General features: G+C 32.8%; 2 protein-coding genes across 2 annotated transcripts in view; both read right to left on the bottom strand.

The window, feature by feature from the left end:
• The window catches only part of LOC114747447 (zingipain-2-like), a 74,369-nt gene that overhangs the window by 11,989 nt on the left and 39,273 nt on the right, over positions 1 to 23,107 (bottom strand). The window lies entirely within an intron of this gene.
• Positions 1,864 to 3,703, bottom strand: LOC114747441 (zingipain-1-like). The gene is made up of 4 exons (XM_028935772.1): positions 3,236 to 3,703; positions 2,865 to 3,097; positions 2,543 to 2,680; positions 1,864 to 2,147 (listed from the first exon to the last, which is right to left on the bottom strand). Exons 1-4 carry the CDS (start codon positions 3,693 to 3,695, stop codon positions 1,884 to 1,886), a joined length of 1,095 nt encoding a protein of 364 aa, XP_028791605.1. The 5' UTR covers positions 3,696 to 3,703; the 3' UTR covers positions 1,864 to 1,883.

Genomic DNA, 23,107 nt, shown 5'->3' with positions numbered 1-23,107 from the left:
AAACACACCCATTATAGTTGGATATGTTAAGGAGTTACTACTAATGAGTATTTAAATATACATGATTAATAACGGTATTTTTAAAAAGACAATATCTATTTACTATAAATAACCAAAGTAACTCCACTAATATCACTAAATTAGTTAATTAGCTTTTGTATCATGCACGAGAGGTAGTATATAGCTAATAGCAGTCATGGAGACACACGGACACACAGATATATGCCTTACCCCTTGTAGCATCGAAAGCCATAGCTACCAGCATACACATAAACGCTAAGAGGCTGTTTAGCAACAGCACAAAAGAGAGAATTTTCCGATAAGGACGTAACATTTTGATAGCCATCAATAGTAACACCTTTCTTGTTGTCCTGTTTCATAAAACAAAAAGCAGAACCGGAGTCAGGCAATAGAAGAATAAGAAGCAATAATCTACAAAAGTAAAGAACAATATCAGTTAAAAAGAAAGGGACAGCTAATGCTGACTTTTTGGTCGCAGGTACCATAGGCTTTTATATAAGGATAATCAGCCTCAGAGGCAATTCCACCATTGTTGGTATTAAATGTATGTAGCGTGTTTCTGTATTATTTTGTTAGTTGTTGGGCCTGCTTTATTCGTTAAGGCCCATTAGGGGTAGTCCAGTAGGTGTGGTCCATTATATGCATCGCGGACTTGTGCATTTTTCTGTATGGAATCATTTTCAGTAAAAAAATAACACAGGAGTTTATTCAGTTCCCAAAATACTCTGATTGTTATCAGTTGGTGACATATTCGAATGCTCTGTTGGCATAGCCTCCTTTACAGCGAGAGCTATAAAGATCACACGACACAAATGTATCGTTGTCTATCTTGTTAATTCCTTCAACGGCTCCCGCTGATGCGAGGGCCTGACAACCTCCTACAATAAAAATCACATAACGTAGTAAAATACACGTAGTACGGAATCCATATCTATTAAGAAAGTAAAACATAAGGCTTTTAGTTTTTTTGGTTTTTATTAAGACGAGATTTCATTTAAATCCTTTGATTTTATAAAGGGTTAAAGTGCAAATTTGTCTTAGAAGTTTTCTATTTGCAGGAGCATTTTGCACTTGAAAGTTTTTTTGAATGCAAATTTGTCTTGAAAGTTTTAATCATAGCAATGTTGCCTCCTCCTGTTAATAATGTTAATTGTTAACTTTCTTAATCTCCCTAAATTAGTTAATTAGGTCTTATATTAAGGACAAAAAATAGCATTATTTAGTACTACCTCTGGTTTTTAATATATGAGCTAGATAACTAATTTGTGAATATTAAAAAAATCAATTAAGTTAGTTATTTATAATAAGTGGGTATTATCTTCTCCTAAAATATTCTTGTTAATCATGTGCATTAAAATAAAAACCTTTTAATATGTGTAATCATCATGGAAGGGGAAAATAAATAAATATGAGAAGCAAAATAGATTATAGTCTTATATTTAGAACCAAATTAAATCTCCATCTATACTTTATATTTAGTACCGGAGATAGTAACTCAAACCCTTTCAGTCCCGAAATGGAGAATAAACTCTTCTAGTGTATGATGTCGTTCCGTTAATAAAATTAGAATTTGAGACCCTATTTAAAAGTTAAAACAGACAAAATCGATTTGACTTAGCTTGACCTAATTTCTGCCATTAAATTATAAATTTTTACCTCGATACGAATAGTCTCAAATTTTATTTATGTATAATCACACGTATATAGTGTGAGAAACTCAAAAGGTCCAACAAAACTATATCTACACATAGTTTTGTTATATTTAAACACACTCACAATGCAAGGCGTCATATTTCCTAATACGTCGCCTGGCTTATTTAAATAAAACTGTTACAAAGGAGAATAACTTGAAGTGGGCCACTTCATATAGAGGAGTAATATTCAGACTTCACAGGTAGTTTCTCCTTTGTAGGGTAAGCACCACGAACAGCAAGTCCACATACTCCAAGACCAAGAGTGCTACTTGAGTTTCGTTTGATATAGATGTAACCCTTGAGACCCCAATCTTGTCCCCATGAATTTCTAACAATCCAATAGTCTTCATCTCCAACCGAATCATATCCTACGATTGTCACAGCATGATTGGTTCTAATCGTGCCTGTGCAGTTTTTCCCCTCAAATATTCCCTGACCATGTGAAAGGACAAAAAAATACAAAAAAAAAAAGTTATGTGGCAATTTTGGATCAATAATCTGAGTTTTAAAAAAACCGTGTAAGAACTACAAACATCATATGAACTCTATTATCCTGTGAATAGTGTGTGTGTGTGTGTGTGTGTAAATATATGATGTTATGAGTTCTACATCACGAAGTCTCACATTTGAAGTGTAATTTACAAGTTCAAGAAGCTCTCTTGACTAGTTTTTGAGTGAGAGCACCTTATGACCTCAAAAATAGGTATCTACGGAGGGCTTGACACGCAGGAGGCTAAGTAAAATAGTCTTTTAAAATTGGACTCTCTTTTTAAACTTTTCTTTAGAACACGAGAGATTATACGTAATGGCATGGAGATGAGACTTACACCCTCGTAAAATCGAAATTCATCTTTGGCTTCCAGAACCACGGTAATCGGCTGATTTGCGGTAGCGCAAGTTAAAGCTTTTTCTGAGTACCAAGTCACATTTTCATAACCAGTCAAAGTGAGTGCATTCTGTTCTTCCTGTTCCACACGATCGAGATCACAAATAAACAAAGTTAGACCAAGAAAACCAACTGAATCATGCACAGCCACATAAGCCAAAATTGACACGTCAATTAAAAGCATCTTGAGTAATAGGACGCCTAAAGAAAAACATGAAAATGGAACTTGCTAAGGTAATAGTAGTGGTAAAAAGGAAGTAGACCTTGGTGGGTTTGCAAGTGTCATTTGTAGCAGTATAGAGATAATCAGCTTCTTTGACAATTCCATTTTTGGCAACCCATTCAAATACACGGTATGGCCATCCTCCATCACAACCCTTGGCTGTGTCAACACAATCTACTAGTTGTTGCTCAGAAAGACTTACACTGTGCCTTCCTGTCACTATTGCATTAAGTCCTTCCATGGCTGCCGTAGCAGCAAATGCCCAACAACTTCCTGATACAATCAATATTCTACAAAATCAGTGTTTATATATATATATATAGATGTTTCTATGTGTACATGTCCAAAGAAATGAAACCTTAAAAAACTCATGTTAGTTTTGGTCTTTAGAACAAGAACGTCAAAACTCACCACATTGCCTTTGATTTTTCACTTTAGTGACAGCTCCTTTTTTCTTCCAATTAATGGAAGGAGGCATGTAGTCACATGGAACATCGGTGAACTCTGTATTTTGTTCTTTGAGGTTGTCTTGGGTTATCACTTCCAACTCAGGTAAGAAAATTTTACTGAACTCCTCGTAGCTCAAATCTGCAAACTTGTTGAGACCCAGACGAGCGTGGTAAGGTGATTCTCTTTTAGCGTTTGTCTCTTTGATAATCTTCAAGTTCTCTTTGAAGATCTCAAATCTCTTGGCTTCCTCTCTCAGATTCTCATACTCTCGTCCGTGTTCCTTCTGCCACAGTTTGAACAGTTCCAAGACTTCTTTCTCTGAAGTGAACCTGTCAAGCTCATCGCTAGGGATACAACAAGAGAGGCATATCAAGGAACAGATAAACAAAAGGAAGAGTAACTTGGTTACAAGGGAAGCCATAGTTCAAATAAGAGCCCGAAAGGGAAAAGGTTACTGACGTTGTATTCTTGGGTATGGATGACTCTGTTTTATAGACCCAGGTTAGAGATCCAGCTATTTATAAGTATATCAACTCAATAATGTTAAAAAGAAAAAAAAAGGGGATAAAACTTGGTTCAAATTGCTTATATAAATTAAGTTTATAAGTAAATTTACAAGTGCACATATCCATTTTAACAACTAATACTAGCAAAATAGTAGATATGATCGAAGAACTTAACTTAATGAATATAAGTAATTTGATTTAATTAATTTTTTTCTTTTGAAAAACTATATATGTTTTCATAATATATACTGCAATATGTCAAAGATAATGTTATTAGGTTCATTAAGAATTGATTCGCGCATAATAAAATGGTTTGATTGATATGCGTACATATTAACAAAAGTTAGGTAATGACAAATGAATTGACTGGTTTAATTTTTTTAATCTCCCATAATAAATCATGCACGTTTTTATTTGTCACAATAAATGAAAACAACTTAACAAACAAAATATGCATTTAATTTATTTATTGTGGGAGCAACAAGGTTTTTAACGTAATATATATTATTGTTTATAGACAATTAGACAAGTCTCTCGCATATTGCCAAACCAGTGAGGGACCTCCTTCGATAAGTAAATGCGGGAGGTAGTCACATTGTCATTTCCTTTGGATATATTAGTGCTAATAATCAATAAACTGATTGGAACATAATAAAATATTTTAGTTAATTTACGTACATATTGACAAAAGCTAGGCAATAAAGTTTTATTCGTTAAAATAAATTATCTTTTTATAACCCTGTGGGCCACATGATGTCCAATATTTTTCCTAGATCATATTGCCAGGTATCAAACAACTGACTAATCTAAATCGAGTTTTGTAGAATCACTGGTGGACAGCAAACTTTTCTAACAAGTTTTTAACACAACTTGAACACGAGACCACTGGTTAAAATGGATTAAGACGCAGCATAAAATGTAATTGTTAATTATGAAAGATACTAGCTAATCATTCCTCTATCAAATAAAGGAATATCCGGAATAATTCTGCTTGTGAATTGAGCTATATTATTTTTATTCATTGCATGTACTTTGATAAATGATGCATCGTTTATGACTCATAAAATATATATCTTATAATATATTTTTGTTATAAATTAATTAACCATATGTATATTGTCTTCTAGGCATTTATTCAATATTAAAACTCTCACGTTTCGTTTTACATCGGTGGTCCATTTTCAGAGGATAGGCTGACAGCTAACTATGGTCCCATTGTCTGGTCTTTGTTTTTTTTAATTAGAGATTGTCTTGTCTTTTGTTTATTATTCAAGCACGTTTAATTTACTTTCATATAGGTTGGTCCTTTTTTTGAAAGATATAACTAAAGTATAGGTTGTCTGTTTTAGGTTGTTTTGTAGTCACGTCTTGACATTTTATAATGGGAACGAAAGATCATTTGACAGTATTTACAGCTAGATAATTATTCCTTGTATCACTCTTGAAATATCACAATAAATTCTTCCAATTAGTTTTTTCGTCATCCTATACCGGTGAAAGAAACTCACTTACCCAATTCATCCTACGAATAGCTAGGGTGTGTATGTTTTCTAACATGGCAGAAAATTTGATAAATGAGTTTTATTACTAGTAACTGATAATAAAATCCGGATTTTATAACATATATTAATTAACGTTGTGAATAATTGTCCTCTAATTAAATCCTTATTCTTTTTTTTTGACCAGCAATTAAATCCTTATTCAATATTCTCCCACATGAAGTATAACATATAAAATGTCGAGCATACTGTACAATTATTAAATTATGGACAGTGTGTTATCTAGTCATTATGATAAATAAATTAACCATTGGCAAAGAAGTTAAATAAATTAACCAGGTGTATATTCGTCTTCTATGTAATATATTCAATATCAATTCTCTCACGTTTTGTTTTACTTCGGTTGTCCATTTTTGGAGGATATATAGGCTTATAGCTACACGTGGTCACATTATGTCTTATCTATTTGGAGCTATTGATGTTGAAGTAATCAAGAATTGATTGGCGCATATATTAATAATAAATTGATATATCAACGTAACAATTGTCTTCTTTTAATAATGGGAGCAACGAGAATTTACTTTGTTTCCAAAATTTATAAATTTTTTTTTTGAATTATTCTTATTGATTGCATATATAAAGGAAATTTTCATAATAATAATGATCAAAAGAATATTTTAGATAAATCAACACATATTTATTATAAATAAAAAAATTAATTTTTATAATATTTAAAAATTAGATATCAAACTTTTATATTTAGGACCGAAAGAATTTATATATGTATGCATAAGTCATTGTCTGCCACGTCAAGTGGATAGCTAGAAAATTAAATAAAATAATGTGATCATATTGCACAAGTAATTCCATTTTGAAACATTAACTATATATCCACCAACTATGTTTCGTCAATGGAAGGAATTTGATTATTGTTAAGCAATGCCTTTGATTTGAGGTTTATGAATTGAGAAAACTACCGCAGAATTATTGGAGAGGGATCTCATATCTAAAACCCAACAATATTCAAATCTAAAATAGCCCATATTGCAAGAAAAAAAATGCGTTATCGATAGAGCCACATTAATTGGATGCTTTGTGGTTTTGATAAATAAAGCATTTCCTGATAAAGGAGTCACATTTTTATATCCACTTAACATGACAGCTTTATTTTATAAATATCTTTGTATTCTTTTATGAATGTATTGCTTTTGTTAAAAACAAAAGATAAAAGACAAATAAAAAATTAGGCAAGAAATTAATTAAATAATAAAAATACAGGGCTAGGAAAATCGATAGGATGTCCGTTGAGCAGCGTTTTGTTTTATCGAGGAGTTCTGTGGCATTATTCTTTCATTTGTATTAGTGTTGGTCCCTGCATTTTTAAAAATAAAATTATTAAAACTAACGTTAGTTTTTTAAAGTCAAAACCTTGTAACCCAGAAATAACACTAAGTGCCTCTCTCTCTCCCCCTAAGCTTTCTTAAGTGTGAGGTCTTGAATTCGAATTCGAATTCGAATCCTCTCTAAAGAGTGTAATGATCTCATGAGTCATGAGTTATGTCAATAAAAAAGTTATATTTTGAAGCTTAGGAACTGATATTTTAAATAATTGAAGTTATAGGGATCGAGTTGTATTGATTTAAAGTTTATGGACTGAATTTATCCAAGTCAAAATTATAAGGACTGGCTTGTACCGATTTATTTAGGGAATTGAGTCAAAGTATAGGGGTCAAATAATTAATTTTTTTCCAATTTTTTAATATTTAAATAATTTTAATTAATTTTCCTAATTTCATTAATAGTGACTTGGTTACAACTTACAAGGGAAGTCGTCATTCAGATAAGAACAGAATGGATTATTATTAACCTAAAATATTTTTGTGTATAGATGAGCCTTATATAAAGAGTCAGGTGAGAGAGACCTTGCAATTTATAAGTAAAACGATCCGATAAGATTTAATACACGCACATATTTTTTTCATGATAAATATAAGTGGTCACAAACTCACAATGTTATTACTTTTGCAGATAATGTTATTAGAGTAATCAATAATTGATTTGCACATAATAAAATGGTTTAATTGAATACATACATATTGACAAAAGTTAGGTACTGAATCGACTTATTCAAGTTTTAAATCAATTATTAAAAAAAATCATAGGCGCATGCTTTATTTGTTAAGAACATATATATTGACAAAAGTTTGGCACTAAATTAGCTGATTGGAAGTTTTAATTTAAATCAATAACAAACAAAGCACGCTTTATTTGTTGCAGTAAATTAACACAGTGTAATTAATACACACACACACACACACATAACAGGATTGCTGGAACTCTCACTTACCCACTACAGAGGTGCCTCTATGTAAAAGTTTCCCTTTAAACTCAGTCTTAGTCATATGTTCCTTTATTGGTTAAAATCAATCTGCCATTTCTTCATTTATCTATGTATAATCAATCAAACATAGAAAGCTTATTGACTAATGACCTCAAAAATAAAACTAAATATTTAAAAGAGAGCATCTTTCAAAGAAGGAAGATGAATCATGTGGAAAATTGGATCTGCTTTCATTAATTCAACAGATGAACATAAAATGTTTCTTCATTTAATTGAATTATCGATGGTTTAGTTTTATAATTAATATTTTTTTCATATAAAAACATATATAGAAGGTAGAAAAGGAATCTTTTGAATGTTAAGTTTAAATAAAAAATAGGGATTTATGAAAAAAGAAAAATTAAAACACTAACATTAAATGCTTATCATAATGACCAGTACCTTGTGCTCATTACTGGGCTAAGATATTTTAATTTGTAATTTTACAACAACAAATTTATTTTTGTAAGAAGTGTTGTTTACAAATTTCACACACCGCATATGCAGTTGATTGATATATTTTCTCTGAAGTAACTAATTAACTAATTTAGATGAATTAAAAAATTTTATGAATTCGATATTTATTAAAAAAAAAAGTGATGTATACTAACTTTTCTCAAACACCACTGTTTTTTAATTCATTACCAACATAATTTTGATGTTAAACAAAAAAATTCTAATTATCAGAGTAGTTTAAATAAAATAATAAATATGAAAAATAGAAATATTGATGTCTTATATCTAAAACTAAAATTAACTCCCCAACTAATTAATATGCAGACCTTCATAGGGATATTTATGCAATATGCGTTCTTCTGATTGTGTTTTTCTTCAGCATAACAGTTAGCCTTATTGATATTTAATACTTTCATAAACTTTATTTATAAAGGCAAATCATTTGCCGCTTAATTACTCCCCATACAAATATAGTTTGCAAAGCTCCAGACACAACTCTCTCTCTCTCTCTCTATATATATATATATATATGTATATATGTTGGTCGGCTTTGTTTGATAGTACGAGGAGGACTTCATATGGAGGAGGAATAATCATGCTTCAAATTAACAGATCTGGTGTCTCTTCTCCTTTTGATTGGGTAACCACCAGAACAATTTATGTTGCACACTCCTTGAGTGACACCAGTGTTTCTTTTGATCAAGATGTAACCATTTAATCCCCATGTGGATGCCCACGAATTTTTAACAATCCAATACTCTTGACCAGCATCAGAACCATATCCTACGATCAATACGGCATGATTATGGATACATGACGAGCTGATGTTTGAGCAATCATCCCCGCTAAAGATTCCCTGAAAAGTAAACAATCCTTAATGTTAAAAATGTATTTTGCTGCAAGGACCAAGTAGTTGCGTGTGGATGTATAATGAAGATACATATATATGGCTTACATTCTGATAGAACATAAAATCTTGGCTTGCATATATGGAAACACTAACGGGCTGCCTAGCAACATCACAATAAAGAGAATTTTCTGATGTAGGCGTCCGCCACCAAAACTTGTAGTCATCAATAGTTGTATAGACCTTCCTTGCCTAGATAAAAATATGATCCAAAACAAGTTAAAAACTATACAATCAATGAAATTAAAGCAATATGTCATAGGACTGGAAAACACTTACCAGTGTGGAATTACAGGTACTATTGTCACCTATATAAGGATAATCTCTTTCCGTGGCAACACCACCATTGTCAATGACATATTGAAATGCTCCAACATATGACCCTCCGTCACAACCTTTGCTATATTTGTCACAAGACACGAGTTGTTGTTCAGAAAGGCTTGGAAGACATTGTGTGACTATTTGATGTATTCCTTCAATGGCTCCAGTTGCAGAAAATGCCCAACAACTTCCTACAAACATGTATCAAAATCTTGCTTAGTTATGCTGCATGATTCAATCAGCGTATTTAAAAAAAAAACACACAAAAATCTTACTTACCACATCGGAGTTGGTCTTTAACATAAGTTACAGCTCCAGACAACCTCCAATCCAAGGAAGAAGGCGCATTGGGACAGGATTCGCTATTTGACACCGTTTCGCCTTTGTCGCTATTTATTATGGGATCTTCCGTCTCATGTAAATAGATTTTACTAAACTCCTCATAACTCATGTCTGAAAACTTGTTCAAGCCCAAGGTGTACGATGACGTTGCTTTTGCATTTTTCTCGTTGATATATTTCAAATTGCTTTTGAAAATCTCAAACCTCTTTACCTCCTCTTCTAGGGTTTGGTATTCTTGCTCGAACACCGTCTTCCACTTTTGAAATAGTTGGTAGACTTCTTTCTCTGTAACGAATTTATCTAGATCTTGGCTCAAAGTGGAAATTTCATTAGAAATACAAGAAGTGGGAGAAATCAGAAAACACCAGAGAGAGACGAGGAGGAGCAACTTAATAAGAGAAGTCATTGTTCACTTATGAAGCGTTTGGATTGCTGTTCTTCTATAGCAATGTTTCATATATATAGTCACATCCTGATGATGATATGATCTTGTTCAGAAAATATATAGACCGCGCAAATTTTAAAATTTTCATATTTATCTGATGTCATTCCCTTTGAAGATAATGCTATTAGAGTGATTAATAATTGATTCGCAGATAATAATGTAGTTTAATCGATGAACATATTTATTGACAAAAGGTAGGTAGTCATTTAGTCATTGACTGATTCCAAGTTTTAAATGTTTTTTAGCAATGATTTAGCAGAAGGTTGATCATATATGTATTTGTTAATTGTGGAGGCAACAATGATTAATACTAAAATTAGTTTATAATCACTCTCTTCTGGACCACTTGGAAAATGACAACCTCTTGTTCCAGATATATGTGTTTAACGGGCCAAGCACAATGGACACCCTTGATGAATTAACGGGCCAAGCCCAATGTCCATTTCCATTTATCTGATATTTGTTATTGGTTAATAATAATTAGAGAGGAGGGAACAATTATAAGAAAGAATACAAAGGGGAGAGTACAAAATAAGCCCAGAGTGGGATAAACGATGTTCATTTAGTTTTTCACATATGTCGGTCACCTCTCCTTCCTAGTGCTCACAAGTCACAAGAACCAAAAGAAAAGACAAGATCTCACTAATTGATCATTTTTGCCTTAATGCACTCGTTAGTCATTAAACTTTTTATAAAGGGTTGGAATCCACGACTTCATAGCTCACAAGATCTCAACTCACATAGTCTTAATTCACATGCATGTAAAGTCATCCCCGTATATGAAATCAGCCATTAAAATTCTACTTCTATGATTCTTAGTATAAGACTTAATTAACTAATTTGAATAATTTAAGAACGTTAATTATATTAGTTAATATGAGATTTTTTTAAAAAAATACTCTAATCATCATTTTTTATTCGCTCCCTCCATCTTCTACTTGATTATTGTTAATGGAATATCAATAGGGTTAATTTAAAAAAAATTGATAAATATGTGAAATAGTTTTTATACAAAGGACTAACACCAGCTTTTAGATTAAGCCCTACATTAAGGACAGGAGGAATATCTTATAGAGTTTCTTCAAAACCTTATCTTAAATTGTATCAATGGTTTGAGATTTGAGTCCACGCAAATTCTTTGCGCTATAAATTCTCTTGATGGTCCACCACGTTTTTGGGAATTCATTAGGTCGTCCATTACTTTATTACTCTCCTAAATTTAGGAGTTAATTGAGATGTTTGTTTTGAAAATTTATTACTTTTATTTAGCTGGTCCGTTGTTGAAAGATAGTTAAACATGCTCTCAACCATAACCATTATTCATGGACATCTTTTGTTTAGGTGGCCCATTGTTGGATGCTAACGCCAAACATTGTCTTGGTCTTAAAATATTCTGCTTAGTATTCACGCACGTTTGGCTTAGGGAGAATTCCAAAAAAAATCTTCAAAATTTTAAAATCCCAAATCAGAAATAACTACAAAAATGTGTTGTAAGATTGTAAACATAACTGATTTAAAATTTAAAAATTTAAAAATATTTTTGTGGGATTCTTTTAATTTACATTTATATAGGTTATAGTCCAATTTCGAAAAATAGCTCGACATAGCTAAAATATAGGTTGTCAGCTGTTTTGTTGTCAAATATTGACAATTTATAATGGAAAAGAAAGGTGCTTTGACAGCCACACATATGAGATCACCATGGCCGTTAAAATTATAGGGTAAAATACATTAACTACCTTCCAATTTTACCTAAATTATAAAAACCTCCCTTTCAAAACGTATATCAGCTTGCTTCATAAAATCGTCCCTTTCTCAAATAAAATAATATAACGGGCGGGGAGAGAGGACGGCTGATTCCATGTTTATCTTTGTTTTTTTTTTTTTTTTGGTTAGAATGATTCCGTGGTTATCTAAAAGGGCAATATAATTTAATTAATTATAGTTTATAAGAGCCGTTCAATGGCTTGGACTTGGTTCTATGAATATTAAATGGTTTTGCTCTTACACATATATTGATAAATCATCATTAACAAAACAGTTAATATTTAATGTCTGTGCGAATAACAATTATAGCATGCTCCCTTTATTATTAAATATAAGAAACAAGATTTTTTTAGTCAAATAAAATATTGCAAAGTTTAATGAAATGCACTTTTTCCAAAAGTGCCTTTCTGATCTTTCCATTTTAATTTTTCATATAATAACGAGAGTTAATATTATTTTTAGTTTCTAAAATTTGATAATATTTTAGTTTTAATCTTTAAAATTTATTAAATGAGAGATTAAGAAAACGAATCAAACAACATTTATTAAAAAGGATCTATTACTCCATGAGTAATAAATGCGTCAAAAAGCATACTCCTCTCATTTTATTTATAAGGCACTTCTAACATATTTTACACAGATAAAGAAAAACCTTAAAATGCATTAACTGTCCATTAAAATATAATACTTTTTCAACTTTACTCATATTTAATATATACACCTTTCAAAAGAAATATCTACCTACACTATAATAAATGAAAGATAAAATAATATATTTATACTGAAAATTTAATGAAGTGACTTATAAATAGGATAAAACAAAAAACTTTCTCTCTTTGCTCTATAAATAAGATTAGAGGAGTATTAAAAAAACAACATGATTCGTGGGGCCCTGGCCCATGTTACTCGATGAGTTAACAATTTTTAAATAATAAAAACAAAGCCATGAGAGTTGCACTGTCTCTTTTCTATCGGTTTTCTTTGTTGTCCTTTCCTTCTTAAAAATAATAAAAATATTTTAGTATGTTAGATATACTTAAAAAAATATTTTAGAGTGTTAGACACATCTAAACATTTTAAAATGCCAGATACATTAGGAAAAATACTTCAAAATACTTTATGTTCATAAAATATTTCAGGATATTGAATGCATCCGATAAAACACTTCAAGATATTGACATACTTTAACCCTCAGTTGTTGTGTCCTATCTATTTATTAATAATTAATAAGTTGGCTCTGGCTGTTGGTTTAGACATGCCTTTTCTCTTTGTTTTACGTTTCCAAAGGTAATATCTTATTATTGGTGAGACTGCCGACAAAAGAGATCGACTTATTTGGGAAGAGTTATTTAAAAGTACTCTATCAGTTTAAAAATTATTTAAGGGGAATATTGGAAAAATTATTTAAGAGTAATATTTTTTTTAACTACGTACAACATATCTTCAATTAAAGACATTTGCGTATAATTAAAAATATATTACATAAAGCTAAAAAAAGGAGTTGCACTTCCTGAAAATGAGTACATCCTTAAACAAATTTCAGGAATGTTTTACTGAAAAAATTTTCAAGCAGGCCACTTTAGGCAACCCCCCCCCCCCCTCGTGTTTAAATGACGGGGCTAAAATTGCCAACGCACCTTTTTGCCAAATCCTCCTGCAACGCCTTCCTCACTATTTGGATGAATCTCACGGTCAAAATAACGCAATTTTACTGCACTTAAGGGGGAGCGCAGGAAGACCGACGGCGTCTTAACTTGTTTAATCTCAGCCATCCATCACGTCAGCAGATGAAAACGCCCCATGCAGGCAAGCACTTGTATAAGGGCGTGTTTGAATTGACATTGGATAAAACTGACTTCTAGTCTAACTGACTTTTATAACTGAAGTTAGAGTAAAAGTCAGTTAGTGTAATGTGATTTATGTTTGGATTGATACTTATAAAAAGTCAGTTAGAAAAGTTAAAAGTTGTTTGGATGATTAATAGACAAGTGAGTTCAGTTGTAAAATGACTGAAAAGAGTATGGATTTTATTGAATAGTAGTGTTTGATATTTTATGTTTTTAACGTGATAATAATTAAAAAAACCTAAAATTATTATGATAAAATAAAAATAGTTTATTTATGAGATTATAAAATAAAAATATTTGCTATCGAGATAAATTTGAAAACACATGGTAGATAATTAATTGAATAGATATAATGGACAATTAAAAAAATATAAATTAAAAATAAATATATAATATAAATGTGTTGCTTAGTGTGGTAAGAAAAAAATAAATAAATGTATTGGCCTACTACACAGGGATCGCCACAAGGGACATGAAGATATTAAAAAAATTAGTGAGTCCCACTCACTGCAACGTAGCTGAAGGCAAAAGCTAGAAAAAGTTTCATTGGATAAAAGTTAGTTTGAAGCGGCAGTGGCGATGGAACAAAACGCTATCCCAAACAATCTTTTTTCTTCAAACAACTCTCCAATCCAGGTTTCACGCTTTCCAAGATGTGTTTTGCATGCTAAACAGTAATCCAAACATAGCCTAAGTCTTACGTTACGGATGTAGTCGGTAACATCTTGAGTTTTATCGGGTTTTAATAGCCTCTTTTGGTTGATTTTAAGGATAGATTAGCGATTTAATCTTGATCTTGGTGTTTGGGTTGGATTTGAGATATGTTGGAGGAATAGGTGAACGTACCCCTCTCAGGGTATGTTCGCCATGGCGTACCAGGAGTTCCAGGTAGGGGTTGTCTTTCGGGAAGGTTTCGCTGCGGCGAAGGTAGGGTTATACCGCGGCGAATGTTTTCTGGGCGAGCGAGAGTTTCCTCTCGGGAAGCTTTCGCCGCGGCGAAGATTGGAGTTTGCCGCGACGAAGTGGGGTTTTCAGGTGAGTAATCTCTCTTGAGATTAGTTCGCCGCGGCGAAGATATAGGTTCGCCGCGGTGAAAGGTCGCGAATCTATATAGACGTTGAAGGGTTCAGTTGTGCAAAAATTAGAAAATCTGAAGGAGGAGAGAGGAGCTCTGCTAGGGTTTCGGTGTTGAGGCTTGGGAAAGACATTTCTAAGGATCCATTACCTCAAGTAAGTGATTTTAATCTCTAATCTACTTTCTTTCTTGGAATTTCTGAGGATTTTTGGTGGAACCCTAGGATTTTCTAGGTTGTGATGAAATTGAGGTTTTTGACCGATTGTTTTGAATTTAATTGATTGTTTTGGGTTAGTCTAAGTATTTAATCGGTGTAGTTTTCTTGGATTTAAAGAATCTTGAAATTTTGGAGTTAGGGTTTATGGAAATAGGTGATTTGGGATTGAGGATGACAATGTAGAGGTTGATTCTGAGTTTTGTGATTTGGGTTATGTTAAGGAGGGTTAAATTGGATGTTTAATCGATTTAGATTGTTGTTAGGACTTCAATTGTTCAAAATAGATGTTTGGGTGTAGAATTCCTATAGTGGGTCCTTGAGGTTATGAATTTTAATTAATGTTTGGAAAGGAATTAAGGTTTTAATGGATTGGTATGACTTTGGAGTGTTGTCTTGATAGTTATACCCTTTGAGTTGGGTAGAGTTTTGATGGGAGATAGGAATTTTGTGTCCCCAAGTGTGTGTTTTGGCCACATTATTAGTTTGAAAGCTAATACATGTGGTTGTGTGCTTGTGTGCTTGTGTAGACCGGTTGTGAGTCTTGGTGATGCACGGGGCCACATTGTTGGTTTGTTATTCCTTGCTCAGGCGAGAGGTAACCACTTTCCAATCCTTAGTACTTGCTTCTGTGGTATTGTGAGTAGATTTATGTTTTGTGCTCTGAGTAACAATTATATTCAAATTGTATGTTGTATATGTAAAAAGGAAAACCGTCTTGTGGGGTTTTGATTGATGATGAATGAATCTTGAAATTGTGAAGGATATGCCACTGAATGAAGTTATTTATGAAATGTTCAATTACTATTTGATGATGGTTTGAGCATGATGCATGAATTGGGAATTGGTGAGAGTTTTTGATAGTTACTACCACGTGGTAAGGCCTCCATTAATGCATGATGGTTGGCTCAGTACGTCCCCCATAGTGAGGAATAGGCCTTTTGGCTCCCTACGTCCCCCAGAGTGAGGGATAGGCCTTTTTGGGCTCCTTATGTCCCCCATAGTGAGGGATAGACCGGGTTCGGCTTCTGAAAATCCCCCAAAGTGAGGGATACGGTTGATGGAAATTGCATCATCGCACTTGCATAACTTGTTGTGGCTATCTTGTTATCATATTACTTGTGAACTGCCCCACTTGACACCTCACGAGCACCTATTTAATAGTACCTAGAATTGGAAAGGTTGGTTACTGGGACTTTGTCTCACCCCGTGGTTTACAATGTTTTCAGGTGAAATTTCTAGGCGTGTACCTTCGGGAAGAGACGCAGAGGCTTGAGCTTGGTTAGCTTTAGGCCTCTAGCCTTTGTTTATGTATGACCAGTTGTATATTGCCACAGTTAGGGTCCTTTGAAATATTTTGATTACCCGGCCTTATTGTAAATTGGAGAATATGCTATCTCCTCGTTTTAGTTGGCCGGAGGCCATTTCTATTGTGTTATGAAACTTTGTTACATGGTTGAAAACTAATTGGATGGGCTGCTTTTGATGTATGTTGTTACCCGGGCCGGAGGCTCGGAGGCCCAGTGGATATGAATGAATGATTTTAGTTGCATGCAACGGATTACGGGTTGACCCGAGTTTGAAAGTCAATTTCTAAAAATATGAAATTTTCCTTCTACTATGGTAGCTCATTTAACAGCTTTCCTTTTCTACCATAGTAGTGGTTTTATGGCGAGTTATAATGTTTTGAGGTTAAGGGCTTTTACACAGTCAACATTCTTATCTGGCGATCTGAACCGTCCATTTACAATCTCGTGAATTAACTCCATTTCTTTTCTTTTGTTTTTTTTTTTGGGAGACGAAGAGAGAAGCAACAAGGTAGAAATGAAAAAAATAATATTCAAATCTTAAATAAAAAATAATATTTGAATGTTAAAAAGTGGAGAGAATAAAATAAAGGGAAAATGACAGATAAAGAAAGTGAAATATATGATATTCTAATTTGGAAAGCTAAGGAAATATAACGACAGAGAGGGAAATCCTTCACAAATTAGAATTATAAAATTTAGTGAAATGACAAAAATGCCTTTTGTTTTTTTTAAAAAAAAAACTCAGCCCTTGTAGGTGGCTGGAAGCAGCCATCGGGCGTTGGCGTACGGCCACTGGTGTTGTGGCTGCCGGTGGAGTTTTTTTTTTGTCACAGCTTTTTTTTTTTACCATGTGAGAATATTGCAAGAAAGTGGTGGGATAAGATTTGATTCCACTACTCCTTAGTCATTTGGGCCAACAAAAAAAAAGATGACCATTAGGCCATCAAAGATTTCTTAATCTTATAATACAAACAAAAATATAAGTTTACTTCTGTATTGTGACTCCAATCCATGACAATAATTTATCTCGGCAGTCATTGGCTGTGGGCAGCCATTGGTGAGGATTAAGCTTTTTAAAAAAAAGAAAAGACAAAGGGTATTTTTGTCATTTCACTGAATTTAAAAATTCTAATTTGGTAAGGACTTCCCTCTTTGTCATTATATTTTTTTAACTTTCCAAATTGAAATATCATATATTCTACCTTCTCTCTGTGTCATTTTTCCTAAAACAAACTACTTTTGCCGGCCCAAAAAAACAATAAATTAGCTTTGACTCATTTCATTTTTTGCTTTCGGCCTTGGTCGTTTTTGAATCTCGAGGTTCTCATCCACATGCCCTCATTATATAATTGTATTTCCTGCCCACATTTTTGCTTTGAGCAATTATGTTACAAAGCCTAAAGATCAAGAACCATATGCGAATTGGTATGTACTTCCTTGATTCTATTTATAAGGCACTTTCAGTATGTTTTACACAATCAGAAAAAACTTTAAACCTTATTAACTCTTATTTAAATATAATAACTTTATAACTTTATCCTTATTTAATATACATTATATTTCATGTAAACAAAGTCAACACAATAATAGATGAAAGGTAAAATTATACATCCATACAAAAAATTTCTCTTAGTACCTTATAAAAGAACAGGTCTTCTTGCTCTATCCTATAAATGGGACCAGAGAAGTATATAAAAGACCCTGGTAATTCCATTTGAAACCGATTCATTAACTATCGAAATAAAGAACACAAAATGCAAGAGCTTTTATTCAAGACCTGAAAATTTACTAGATCGAAAGTTGAAGCAAAAGTAGAGCTTTTATTCATAACCAATGCTTACATGAGCATTATTGAAAGGCAAACCATTTGCCACTTTATTCACAACCAACACACACACGCGCGCGCACGCACAGACGCACACGCACACAAACATACACATACGCTAATGTGAAAGGCTCACATCGATTAACACATGAATATGACTTCACATAGAGGAATCAAGCTCCAAATGTGTTGTTGATGTACTGTTTTTGGTTGGGTAAGCGCCATAGCAATTTATATTACAAACTCCATAATCGTTACCAGTGTTTCTCTTAATCAAGATATAACCGTCGAGTCCCCAAGAGGTTCCCCATGAATTTTTCACAATCCAGTAATCTTGACCAGTACCCCATGAACCATATCCCACAATTAACATAGAGTGATTAATATAACATGGATCAATACTTGAGCAATCATTAGCTCCATCATAGATTCCCTGTAAAAACCAAACAAGACAACTTTACAAGTCACAAAATGTTTCTTAAAAGTGGTGGTCTATTAATTATTATGATATATATATGACTTACACTTTGGTATCTCATCAATTCTGGGCCTGCATATAGGGCGACACTAATAGGCTGGTTAACAGCAGCACAAAAAAGTGAGTCTTCTGATAAAGATGTTACCCAATTATAGCCATCAATAGTTGCAAATGTCTTCTTTGCCTGTGATTGGTCAATATATATATATCAAACAAGAGGTTTCAATATATGATAAATGTACAGAAATCGATACATATATAAGATAAGATGTCAAGGGGGAATTGGACAAAGAGCACGAACCAATGTGCTGTTACAGGTACTATCGTTAGCAGAGTAAGGGTAATCTCTTTCTGTTGCTATACCACCATTATCGATGACATATTGAAATCCGTTTGTATGAAAGCCTCCTGAACAACCACCACTATAACCGTCACAAGACACAAGTTGTTGTTCGGAAAGGCTCGGAAGACATTGTGTGACTATTTGAGTTATTCCTTCAATAGCCCCAGTTGCCGAGAATGCCCAACAACTTCCTGTAAGTATCAATTTGAGTTATTATTTATGCTTCTGAATCATGCCATTAGGTCATTGAACAAACAGCAAAGTTATATTCCCTTTGATCTTAAATACAAGAGATAGTCAATGAGTTTGTTTTGGTTTTAAACGTAAAACCTCAATCTCATTTGTCTTTCATAATTATTATTTTTCTTCAAATTTTTCCCTATTGATTTAGCATAACAAAAAAGGGAATTGTATTCAATAAAAGTATTTTAGGAAAATTAATGCAATAATGACAAATAATAAACTTAACTAATTTTATTAATTTGCATGAATTAATCTATTAGTTCTTACATTTATAATTAACCAAACAATAGATTACTTACCGCATGAGCCTTGGTCTTTCACATAAGTTACAGCTCCAGATTGCCTCCAATCTAATGAAGAAGGTGCATTAGGACATGAGCAACTGTTAAACTCGACATGGCCCTTTTTGCCTTTGGTTATGGATTGCTTCATCCCATGTAAGTAGATCTTGCTGAACTCCTCATAACTCATATCTGAGAACTTGTTCAAACCCAGACGATAGTCGTAGAGAGACTTTCGTTTTGCATTTTTCTCTCTAATAATCTTCAAATTGGTCTTGAAGATCTCAAACCTTTGTGCCTCCTCTTTTAGGGTTTGGTAATCTCGCTTAGTCTCCGTCTTCCACATTTGGAATAGCTGGAAAACTTCTTTCTGGGAAGTGAACTTATCCAGATCTAGATTTGAAACGGGATATTCATCAGGTAGACTAAAAGCGAGACAAACCAGAGAATACCATACCAAGAAAAGGAAGCCCAACTTATTAACAAGAGAACTCATTTTGCACTAAACAGTAGTGGTATAATGATATCGAGCTTTTGGATTATGGTTATTGCATAGAACTGTCCTGTATTTATAGAGCCACCTTCCCTCTATGATTGGTGGCATTAGATAAGTGAGTATTATATGGTTTTTTGAGCATTTCAGATTTGAGTTCGATGCAAACATTCTTGTATTATTTAAAACGTAAACGATTGAATCATTAAAGGTTTTCTTAAACTTTAAAGAACGAGCATTATGTTTCTATGTACTAAATCGGTGAATCCGTTGTCGAATGGATGATTCTATGAATTGGTGAATCCTAAAAAATAATTGATTAGAACATACTTAACTCTTGTCGCTTTAGAAAATAAAATGCAATTCCAAGTTAGAGAGTTGTATATACAAATATCAGACCATCCATTGATTAAGACTCGAGTAATATTCTCAATTGTTTTCCTTTTTTCCCTTTAATTTAAAAGAATCATTAAAAACCAGTGGGGTTCTTGCACATCTGATGAAGTCTAAGAGTCACATTGTCCATGACTCATGAATAATGCATTTTATTAAGGTTTTTAAATTATATTTTGATGGTATGATTTACGTAGCCTCTACTCGAATAAAATAAATATAATTACAGTTCAATAACGGATAATATTACTCTCAAAGACAGCTGTAAAAAAAATAAATTTGTTTAGTTGGTATATATTTCATAAAAATAATAAAGTAGTTAACCACATTTTTGGCTGGAAATGATATTAGAATCAACATTTCAAACAAATGGTTCGCTTTTTTTTATCATAATATATGACACCCCCATGCCGTAATTTGTTGATACATTGTCAATAATGATTTTAGTTATAATTTCATTTAATTAATGTGAGTTGACTTTTTAATGGACTAGCTACAATTTTATTGGCGAAGAGTGCTACAAAAGATAAAACTAGGACAACGGGCGCGTCAAATACTATTTCTTTTCACATATGATGTGACACTTAATCCGGCAGCTAATTGCGTGATTTTTATGTTGATTACGAAGTGATTTATTGTTCAGAAAAATTAATCAAATAAAAAAAATTAGTATCGGATTTTATGATACTTAATATGTACTCCTCTCATCTATCAACATGTTCCCTCACCCATATATGATATTTGATAATTATACTATGCAGGGGGCTGTTTCGTTGGATTCAAATTGACTAAGGCCGGTGAAAAAGAAAAGGCAAACTAATAGTGACTTTTAATTTTTTGGGTATATAAACTATTAGTGATTTTAAAAATGAATGGAAACTGATCAAAGTTTTAACACGTAAACTAGAATCTCAATATAAAATCCTTGCTCTGTGAACTGATTCGTTGGTTTCGGACTCTTGGCATATTTTATAATCTTTTTTTATTTGCTTATTTTCCAAGTTGTCATCATAGAGCGGGGAGCTAAGTTTGCGGTTGGTAATTTTTAAAATGATGATTAGATTGAGAGGAATGGAATTTTCGACACGTTGAGTAAATTAAACACATAAACTCTAATACTACCTTCGGGCTCCGGGACTTAATTAATATAAGAGTTATTTTGACATTCAATTTGATTTCAAATATAAAATCTAATCCAATTTGTCTCTTATATTTATCTATTTAAGGTCATTTTTGTAATAGTTCAACATGTTAAATATTTCATTAAATGATAGTTTTAATTAATACGCATAATTAACAAGGATATTCTAGGAAAAATAATACATATTTATTACAAATAGCTAAATTAGTTAATTTTTTTTTAATCTTCTCAAATCAGTTAACTTTCTCTTATATCATATTGCTGCGGACTTATTGGCTGGTTTCGGAATCGTGGCCATACATAGGAAAGTGTGCGGGGAGGTGATCTTGGACAAGTGTGAGGCAGCGCCAGCCCCAATATTCAAATTCAAAGGTAGGTGTGCGTGAAGGGCGTGTGGATATATGCGAATGGGTTTTAGATTGTCTCTCTCTCTCTCTCTCACACACACACAGAATAAGGTAAGCCCACAAAATGCAGGGGCGCCAGTGGTAGGAAATGGGCTGATTTTTCACAAAAATTTTTGGGCAATTGAAAGTGACAAACAAGGAGACAATTTTCTAAAGATTAGAGAGATTAAACTTGTAATTTCTAATTCGTTCTAAGGAGAATCAATTCATGATCACGTCTCTTAATCAGTTGTTTACGGATTTATGAGTTAATTTGAATTCCTGTTGGTGATTGACAAGATGCTTGTAGGAAAATTGGAATCTAATAGCAGACATTTTGCTTTAATTTCTAGCATAATCTTCAACTGTGTCTCCTCTATTTTGCCACTTGTGCGTGTGTTTGTGTATCTGCAATTTCATGTTATCTCAAAGTCACTTTTGCGTTGGTTAAAATTAAGAACAATTACAAGCACAACTTTTAGTGCTATTAGCAACCACATTTTAATGATAAATTCACAAGAGAATACATGACATTCTCTACTTTTCAATGGATTACTGATGCAATTATATCCCGTCTTCATTATGAAGAACAAAAGTTGAAGTGCAAACACAAATTTTATTCATAACAACTAAGGCTCTTCATAAGCTTTATTCAAAGGCAAAAATTTGCATTTATTTACACCAAATATATATAGTAGTACAACTTTCTTCACTATTGCCGTACGCAGGTGGAGTTCATGCAGAAGAATCAAGCTTCAAAAGTGCCTGCCTTTTTCTTCACTTTCATTGGGTAACCACCAGAACAATTTATGTTACACACTCCCTCCGTAGAACCATTGTTTCTCTTGATGAACATGTAACCATCCTGTCCCCAAGTGATTCCCCAAGAGTTTTTGATAATCCAATAGTCTTGATTGTTCCATGAACCGTATCCCACAATTAATACAGCATGGTTGAGACATTGGCATGAACCAGCAAATGAGCAATCGTCTTCGATAAAGATTCCCTTTTAAATAAAACAACTTTTAAGTACCTTAAATACCTTGTTGCATAAAACAAGTAGTGATGAGGTATGACATGATAGATGACCCCATTAACTTACAATCATTTAATTGCACATCAACTATTTATCCCCACCTTAAAAAGGGAGAATAAACTTAAATTAAAAAAATGAAAAAAAA

Source organism: Neltuma alba, unplaced genomic scaffold, assembly GCF_004799145.2.
Source record: "Neltuma alba isolate B1F8T4 unplaced genomic scaffold, ASM479914v2 tig00005313_pilon, whole genome shotgun sequence".
Lineage (NCBI taxonomy): Eukaryota > Viridiplantae > Streptophyta > Magnoliopsida > Fabales > Fabaceae > Neltuma > Neltuma alba.
This window is presented reverse-complemented; position numbering and strand designations above follow the sequence as displayed.

Coding starts and splice junctions, on each gene's coding strand:
- LOC114747441 (XM_028935772.1), bottom strand. CDS start 3,695: ATGGCTTCCCTTGTAACCAAGTTACTCTTCCTTTTGTTTATCTGTTCC. Junction 2,681..2,864: donor ACACTTGCAAACCCACCAAG/GTCTACTTCCTT, acceptor CGTGTGGAACAG/GAAGAACAGAATGCACTCAC. Junction 2,148..2,542: donor AATTTCGATTTTACGAGGGT/GTAAGTCTCATC, acceptor TCACATGGTCAG/GGAATATTTGAGGGGAAAAA.